An 8,960-nucleotide genomic window follows, 5' to 3' on the forward strand; every position below is an offset into this window, starting at 1 on the left:
AGCCTTTTGCGTCATTCATTGACTTTACTATTCCTCCTAGCTAACCTGCCATTAGCAGAGCATATTTTCACAATTTTTCATAAATTATTAAGTTTATTGAAAAATTATTTTTCGAAGCTATCAAGCCATCTAAACTTAACATCTCAATGGTTTGAAAAGAAAGTCAAATATTTGAACAATTCTGATTGGACACAACTTGTGTTAACAGAGTCAGTTCCACTTCCACTACAAAAACGAGAGTGGGAACGGGAAACATACAGTTCAAACATGATCCACAAACCAGGAAACGATTGGCACAATGTCACAAGCTACCACTCCATAAGCCTCTTATAGTCACATAGGAAAACTGCTTGAAAGAGTGCTCAGCTCACGCTTCACTAATCACATTGAATCAATGGGTCTCTCAGGAATTCACATTGGTCTTCTATTTATTCAGGAAAATCACAGCTATCATGGATGATATAGACACTACAGCAGAAAAGAAATAACCTCAACCTCCCAAAACCCACCCAATCCATCATTTCCAACTTTCTTAACAACCGCCAAATCAAAGGCCTCTGCCATTTTAACACCTGTCATCACCAAGCAGGAGTTCCCCAGGGTGAAGTTTCGATCCCCCTGCAGTTTCTTTCATACATTTCTGACTCATATTACCCCCTCAGGGATGAGCTCTGCTTCTGGTCTGGCTCCAAATGTCCAGAGCAACTAAAAAAAAAATGTCACAAACGCAAATAAAATAGAAAACAGGTCAAATATGTGGAGAATCAAAGTGAATTCTGCCGAGGCAGACATAATGTGCCCTCTACACTAAAAATTCACACCTGCAGCCCAACAACAGTGTCAGATAATACACAACCAGAAAATTAAAATTAGCAAAATTCAGCACGCGACATTCCTCAGAGGGACTTAGACAAAAGAGAGTGATCAATAACTTTGAACAAAAGGCAAACAACAGACTCAACCACCTCAAAGCCCTCTGTGGAAAACATGGTGCAGCTCATCTCTCCTCCTCCTTCTATTACTATTGTTAGTCTCATAATTAGTAACATTATTATTATTATTAGTCTTATTTTTATTTTTATTGTTATAATTATTTTTATTATTGGTCTTATTATTATCATCTGTCTTATTGTTAGTGCCAATACCTATCCTAATTTATGTTTGTAGCTCTATCTCTATATGAAAAGTCAGAATAGTATAGTATAGTATGGTATAATAGAGTAGAGTAGAGTAGATTGGAGTAGAGTAGAGTAGAGTAGAGTAGAGTAGAGTGGAGTGGAGTGGAGTGGAGTGCAGTGGAGTGGAGTGGAGTGGAGTGGAGTGGAGTGGAGTGGAGTGGAGTGGAGATGAGTGGAGTGAAGTGAAGTGATGGGGGCTCAGAGGTCAGAGGCGAAAGGTATCCCAGCATCCTCGCTGATTGGCGAAGAGATGTCGGCCATCTTGGATTGTAGCGGGGAAAAAAGATTGATGCGGTGAGCTCCTTGTTTCTTCGTTTAATTCATTTTCTGAGCCATTACCAAGCAAAACCAAATTTAGCTAAAACAACGGTGGTGCGACAGTCACCGCGGAATCGTGCTGTCCATGGAAGTGATAAAAATGCGACTTAAAACGCAGCAGTGTGGCTTTGGTTCTTTTTGTTGTTGTTTGGGGGAACTGACCGACGGAGGCGCAGCAGGCCCAAACCCGAACAAAAACACACCTGTCCTGTGGTCTCCTCTCTGCTCGATAGCCTGCCCTCATAACCGCATGTAAACCCACTGTATCGACTTGCCGGATAGTGTTAGAACAGCTTAAAACTGCCCTTGTAGCGGATTTTTTACGTTGGTGTTAGCCGAGTAGCTCGCTCGGTAGTTAGCGTTAGCTCTCATGCTAGCGTCCCCATGTATTGCTATAGAAGAAGCTAGTATCTTACGTGCGCTTGTTAGCTAGCCTTAGCTGCTAGCATTCTACAGCTAACACGGTAACGCTAACTAATGGCTGATACTTGTTAGGGATTCATTAAAAGCAGACTGGGCAGGATATGTCGGTTATTCTTTGCTGTAAGGAAACTAGCGGGTGGTGTTGTGTCAAAATTAGCGCTAGTCACACAGATAATCGGAGCTCCCATTAGCTCGCAAAGCTAACATTAGCCTTTTGCGACACTGCTGCACCTTTAACGGAGATGGAGATTTGAAACAAGAACATTGAAGCTTCCACGCTGCTCGGTTCGTGTTTACAGCCGAGCGAGGCGTTAGTGAAATTTATAACGTAAAACACGGTAGTGTACAACATAATACACGCGTTGTAAGTGTTGGAAGCGTGTTAGCTCAGTTAGCCGTTGTTTACTGGCTGCTTCTGTTTGGGATCGTGGATGTTCGGCTAACCTACTTCAGTAAACAAAACTAATCCTGAGAGATCACTGTCCAGACAGGACTGTGGATCTGAACATTAACACCACCTCATGTTCTTCAGGGACGACAGGTAAACTACAACAGTCAGCTTTTCATCAGGTTATAAACATGATGATGCTGGTCAGATTGTCCTTCTATGTAATGATAAGGTTGGATTTTCTCATTACAGCTACAACGATTACTCAGTCATTTAATTTAGGGTTAGGGTTGTACATGATACTGAATTGAATCTCTTCGGGGGTTTGGACCGAAAAGGACATCTGAAAACGTTACCTTGGGTAGTAGAAAACTAATTTCTGACGTTCTTTATTTCAAATGAATAAACGATATAGGAAGTAATCATTGGCTGCAGCTGTAATTCTCATGTCATTGTGCTGTAGCTTAGCAGATGTTGATGGACAAAACACCAGCTTTTCCAGGACTGGACCTGTGATTTCATGGTTGTAGCCATCCTAAAGTCGGTCTGTCATACTTTAAAGGTTTGAAATGAACAGTCTCATGTGCAAAATCAAAGTCTCGGATGCAGCAGTGTATTTCTAGTCATAGAGCTGTGTTTAATTAAACAACATATTGTCAGCTCTATTGTATGATGCAGAGGCGATGTGTGGTGCCACTGTCATACAAACACCTCGGTTGGTGCAGAGTGATGAACCTGTGTTTATGCTGGAGAAGTCTGATTTTTCATGTTAATCTGTTTAAATAAGACGTGAATTCACAGCTGCAGCTCCAGCAGCAACTTACAATTATTCCAAACTTATTCAAAGTACATTTGTTAACATAATTGTACAGATTTTAAAAGTGCAAACAGGTATGAGTAACCATGGCTTCACCCAACATGAAACTAAAGCAAAAATGACACATCTGTTTATTTACTTTGTTTTCAGGGTTGCAAAACAAGTTTGTGTGTGTGTCTGTGTCTGTGTCTCAGTTAGTGTCTTCTTCAGTCTGACCGTTTCCCTTTTGCTCTCTCAGGTGACACGCGGTATGTTTGGTGCTAACCGGAAGAAGTTTATGGAGGGGGGGGTGGAGAGCGACTACGCGGACGACTCCAGCCTCTACTACAGCCAACAGTCCATGTTCCCTCCTCACCGCCCTGACAAAGATGTAAGTTCCTGTTAGTTAGATTTCAATTTCAGTCTCTGCTGCAGGACTTTGCAGTTGTGATTTAAGGTCATGGAAATATTGTAAAGATTACTTCCTCTGTCATCAGAGAGTTCCTTATTGAAATCACAATATTTACATGTTTAGTTTCATTCTGACAAAGTTATTGTGGCTGTTTGTGTTTAAACAACATTTAACATTTGTCTTATTTAGTCAGTGGGAACAAAGATTCAAATACATTCACATCTTTTTGGGACAAGTACAAAACATTTTCAAAGAGGGTGTTAAAGAACCTGTTTAGTAAAGGATAACAGAACATAATATGTTCAGGTGGTCTGGTTAGTTCTCAGGGTTAGATGTAGAAGAACTCAGTAAACTGACTGAGCTGTTTGTGTTTCAGATGCTGGTGTCGTCCTCTGCTTCCTCAACGGGTCAACTGTCACAGCTGGGAGCCAGTTTATATGGCCCGCAGAGTAAGACCAACACACACACACACACACACACACACACACACACTCACACTCATCTGTTTCTAATAGTTTTAATTAATTCATTATTTATTTATATATTTTTTTATATAATCGACTTGTTGGTGGAAGCGAGGCGGTGATTCCAGTTTCAGAATAAACATGTTTTTGTTCTCTATCTCTCTCTCTCTCTCTCTCTCTCTCTCTCTCCTCTCTAGGTGCTCTGGGGTTTCCCATGCGTGGTATGAACAGCAGCGCAGCACCTCAGTTAAGTCGAAGTGGGCTCAACCAGTCTGCCAGCCAGCTCTCCAGTCATGCCAGTACACCCAACGCTGGCACAATGCACACACCTCCCTCACCGAGCAGGTACAACACACACACACACACACACACACACACACACACACTGGCTGAGAGTGAGTCATGTTGTGTGTTTGTGAGCCCTTAAAACATCTTCACTGCAGATCAACACAGTCTGGTGTGAAGAATAGATGGAACAGACCATCAGTGTTGTAAACTGTTGTTTCACCGGTATCTGAAGCAACACGCCTCCTCCACCTGTGAGCGCTCAGTCAGACACGTACCACGTTACCTCAGCGCCCCCGTTTCAAATCCAGCTGCTCCTGTTCCTGTTCACAACCACAAACCACAAACCTTCTCCTGCAGCTCCAACTGTAAAACATGTTGTTTTTCCTCTCTCTCTCTCTCTCTGCAGGGGTATCCTGCCCATGAGCAGCCGGAGCGTGCTGAACCACAGCCAGCAGGTGGGGGGTCCGACGGGTCAGGCGGGAGGGATGGGGGTAGGAGGAGAGAGGGGAGGCAGCGGTGGAGGAGGCAGGAGCGGCAGCATGGGGAGTCCCAGCCGCTCGTCACCCAGCATCATCGGCATGCCCAAACAGCAGCAAGCACGGCAGCCCTTCACTATTAACAGGTAACACACACACACACACACACACACACACTATATCCAGGTTAGTTTAACTGGGAAAACTGAGCTCTAGACCTTCGACCTTCTTCCTGACCTTTGGTTACTTTGGATATTTAGATATCAGGAAGTAAAACCTTGTTTCCTCTTTTATTCTCTCTGCAACTGATGATTATTTTCATTAGCAAACAGTCTCCTGTCGTCTCACATTTTCAGTGAATTGTTTGGTGGAAGAATTCTTAAATTTTCAAACATTTTAAAGATAATCTGACGTCTCCTCCACATCTGTCTGTTTTCATTCAGTTCCAGTTTTTTGATTCCAGTGTTGAACACACACGTCATCAGTTCTGACAATAATCGTGTGTGTGTGTGTGTGTGTGTGTGTGTGTCAGTATGTCAGGGTTTGGGGTGAACAGAAATCCCGGCTTCAGCTTGAACAACTCGTTATCCAACAACATCTTCAATGGCACAGGTACAAAAAAACAAATCTCATTATCATAACATTTTACATTCAAATTACAATTAGGCCTCAAAGTTTTCAGTGTTTTTATCAATATTTCTACTCAAACAATAATGGTCACAGGGTTAAAGGAAGCCATAACTTCGTATTTGTTGGTTTCCCTGTGTTTGTCCAGACGGCAGTGAGAATGTGACGGGGCTGGACCTGTCGGATTTCCCAGCGTTAGCAGACAGGAGTCGGAGGGACGGAGGCTCGAATCCCACCCCACTGCTCAACCCGCTGGCCGGTCGGGCTCCTTACGGTAAGAGCGACGAGGGGGTTTGTATTAAAGCGTCATAAAAGGCCGTAAACGACTTTTAATTCTGTCACATACAGCGACACAGGACACTGGATTATTTTTTTTAGTTTTTTTGAATGCTGGTGTTTAACGTATTATGTTTTCTGAACACTTGAAGTATGCTAAACAAAAAGAGTATAAGCACTTTATTATTTTGAATTTTTTTTTGTGGTGATGTATCGGGTCAGAGCCAATCAGAGGCAGGGGGCGGGTCTTTGCAGAATGCGAGGGTAAAAAAATAAGGCTACACAATTACATACACGTGTTGTTGTGTAGGTGCTGATTTCTTTCTTTCATCAACCTTAATGTTATTTTGTGCTCCATTATTAAGCTTTAATTGGTGCATTACTAACCGCTCTATCCTCCATGTTTCCAGTTGGCATGGTAACCAAGCCGTCCAGTGAGCAGTCGCAAGACTTCTCCATCCACAACGAAGACTTCCCAGCTCTTCCTGGGCCAAACTACCAAACAAAAGACCCCACCAGCACCAGCGAAGACAGCAAAACGGTTCGGTTCACTTCTCGTCTTTGTCTTTTCATTTCTCATTCTGTCCATTTCCTGTTTGGTGTCTTTCTATTGTTGTTTCTTTTTTCCCGTCTTTGTCTTTTGCCGTTCACTCCTCTCCCACTTCCTCTCCTTGTTCCTGCTTTCTTTTCATTTCCTGACTTATCCAACTTATTTGGGGAAATGACTTTTCCCTCCATTTTTCTTGTCCAATCAGAATCTGAATTCATCAGGAAAGCCCACCTCTAACTCAGATGGTCCAAAGTTCCCTGGCGACAAGAGCTCTGCGCCTAGCAACAACAACCAGCAGAAGAAAGGGATCCAGGTTCTTCCCGACGGTGAGAAACGCACACTCCAGGACGGGGGGGGGGGTAAAAACTACAGATCTTAGTCTGAACCGGCGTCATGTGTGGTCTCTGTGTCCCAGGGCGCGTGACCAACATCCCGGTTGGCATGGTAACAGACCAGTTTGGGATGATCGGCTTGCTAACGTTCATCCGGGCGGCAGAAACGGATCCTGGCATGGTCCACCTGGCGCTGGGCTCCGACCTCACCACACTTGGCCTCAACCTCAACTCACCTGAGTACGATGCGCACACACACACACACACACACACACACACACACACACACCCACCCACCCAGGGGCCTCTTCTAAAAAAAGATGAAATAATCCCAGCTAACGTGCTCTTATTTTGAAATGAAGGCAATGACTGAGAGACCTTTCATATAAACTTATTTTCGTCTCTCAATGAGAAAATAAATCTAAACGCTTCTCTCTCTTTTCTCTCAGGAATCTCTATCCTAAGTTCGCGTCTCCCTGGGCGTCGGCTCCGTGTCGACCGCAGGATATAGGTGAGTCTGAACCGTTGAGGTGGGATTATTGAATATTTATGGAATTAATATTCCACCTATCATTCATCACATGGCCTCTGCACAACTCCAGTGTGATAATCACAGTGCTCTGTGTGCTGGCTGTGAAAATAAGCGACTGTTTATAAGGCGCCGACCTGTGTGGGTTGTGTCTCAGAAAAACAAGGGACGCCGTTCAACGCAGAAAACTATAATAATAATAATAATAATGATGCAGGTTTTCCGGGGGTTTCAGCTCTTTACCTCTTCTTCCTGCAGATTTTCACGTCCCCTCAGAGTATTTAACCAACATCCACATAAGGGACAAGGTACGTCCAAAATGGTTTCTGTGTTGAGTAACAGTCAAAATATGTCATTTTTAGTCCTTCATTCATATTTTGCTTAAAAATGAAATAAACAAGAACAAGTTTTAACAGTGTTGATCTTTTTCCCTCTGACCTTTGACCCCACCCCGTCCTGTCTGCAGTTAGCAGCTATCAAGTTGTCTCGGTATGGTGAAGATCTGTTGTTTTATCTCTACTATATGAACGGAGGAGACCTACTACAACTACTGGCTGCAGTAGAACTGTAAGAAACACACACACACTCATATATGAGTCAATATAACTAACAGACCACGTCTTTATCTCGGCCTCAGAGAAATTAATCATAATCAGGATGTTTGTTGTTTATTATTTGCAGTTGGTTGGAACTTAGTTTGATGGTTTTCTCTCTGGTTTGTAAACACATCTTCCTGATAAACACTTTGTAACCTCAGATAAAGTTTATAATTCAGTTCTACAGTGTTTGGTGACGTGTTGTTTTTGTTGAGGTGTGGGGATTTATAACTGCTGCAGCTCATGGGCACATCTCCAGTGTTTCTAGGCAGGAAAACAAAACGGCTTCCTGCCTTTATTTTCCTAAATTTGTAGATCTGAGTGGCTTTGATTGAGTTTGACGTCATACACACGTATACAGTTTTAAAAGTCAAATAAAAATTTCAGTCTGTTCTTTCATCTGATATTTGTACATTAACCAGTTTTACACTCTTGTCTGGATCTGTACCGTCCACATGCAAACTAAACACGAGAGAAAAAAGATGTAAAAACTTTAAAGAACTACAAACAGTGTGTCAGCCATCTGAAGTTAGTGTGTGTGTGTGTGTGTGTGTGTGTGTGTGTGTGTGTGTGTGTGTGTGTGTGTGAGTGTGTGTGTGTGTGTGTGTGCAGCTTTAACAGGGACTGGAGGTACCATAAAGAGGAGCGGGTTTGGATCACCCGGGCTCCAGGTATGGAGCCCACGCTGAAGACCAACGCCTATGAGAGAGGGACCTACTACTTCTTCGACTGCCTCAACTGGAGAAAAGTGGCCAAGGTGAAAACAAACACATAATTACGCTTCGTGTTAAATACGAGGTATTTTGAATTCGCTCGTACGGAGGATTTTATGCTTTATTTGTCCAGACGGCAAATAAATATGAACTCCAATGAAAATGTATCAGCGTGTTGCTTTGTTTTTGCTTCTTTGCTCAAAACAAAAATGACTTAAACAACTGATCATTTATCAAAATAGTTGAAGATAAAATTTCTGTTGCTCAACTAATTGATTAATTGGCAGCTTGTTCCTTTAATTGGAGGCTCCACAGAGCTTAATGGAAAACAGTTTCAGTTTTATTAGTCTGTTGTTGGCAAAATATTATCACCAATAACTATTTTCATTTAGCATTTGGGTAATTTGAGAGTCGTAACTAAATCTTTGTGTTTTCAGGAGTTTCATCTGGAGTACGACAAACTAGAAGAGCGGCCTCACGTTCCCTCCACGTTCAACTACAATCCTGCCCAGCAGGCCTTCTGATTGGCTCTCCCTCCTCCTGCCTGCCTGCCATTGGCCCTCCTGACTCATCAGTCACCCACCCCACCCCCCC

At 42.9% G+C, this 8,960-nt stretch overlaps 1 protein-coding gene across 2 annotated transcripts; it reads left to right on the plus strand.

Moving 5' to 3' along the window:
- Window positions 1-1,335: 1,335 nt before the first annotated feature.
- On the plus strand, window positions 1,336-8,954 carry LOC111657455 (CCR4-NOT transcription complex subunit 2-like). 2 transcript variants are annotated; one of them, XM_023409634.2, is made up of 15 exons: window positions 1,336-1,472; window positions 3,363-3,494; window positions 3,892-3,964; window positions 4,177-4,324; window positions 4,674-4,889; window positions 5,276-5,355; window positions 5,519-5,644; window positions 6,057-6,187; window positions 6,402-6,522; window positions 6,612-6,768; window positions 6,978-7,039; window positions 7,316-7,365; window positions 7,524-7,624; window positions 8,266-8,410; window positions 8,804-8,954. In XM_023409634.2, exons 2-15 carry the CDS (start codon window positions 3,375-3,377, stop codon window positions 8,888-8,890), a joined length of 1,617 nt encoding a protein of 538 aa, XP_023265402.1. In that variant the 5' UTR covers window positions 1,336-1,472; window positions 3,363-3,374; the 3' UTR covers window positions 8,891-8,954. The 2 variants fall into 2 exon arrangements, with proteins under 2 accessions (XP_023265402.1, XP_023265403.1); XM_023409635.2 differs by lacking the exon at window positions 1,336-1,472 and adding an exon at window positions 2,248-2,460.
- The last annotated feature ends 6 nt before the right edge of the window (window positions 8,955-8,960 follow it).

The sequence above is a fragment of the Seriola lalandi genome, unplaced genomic scaffold (genome assembly GCF_002814215.2).
Source record: "Seriola lalandi dorsalis isolate HSWRI2012SDOR001 ecotype SW California unplaced genomic scaffold, Sedor1 jcf7180002054401, whole genome shotgun sequence".
Taxonomy (NCBI): Eukaryota; Metazoa; Chordata; class Actinopteri; order Carangiformes; family Carangidae; genus Seriola; species Seriola lalandi.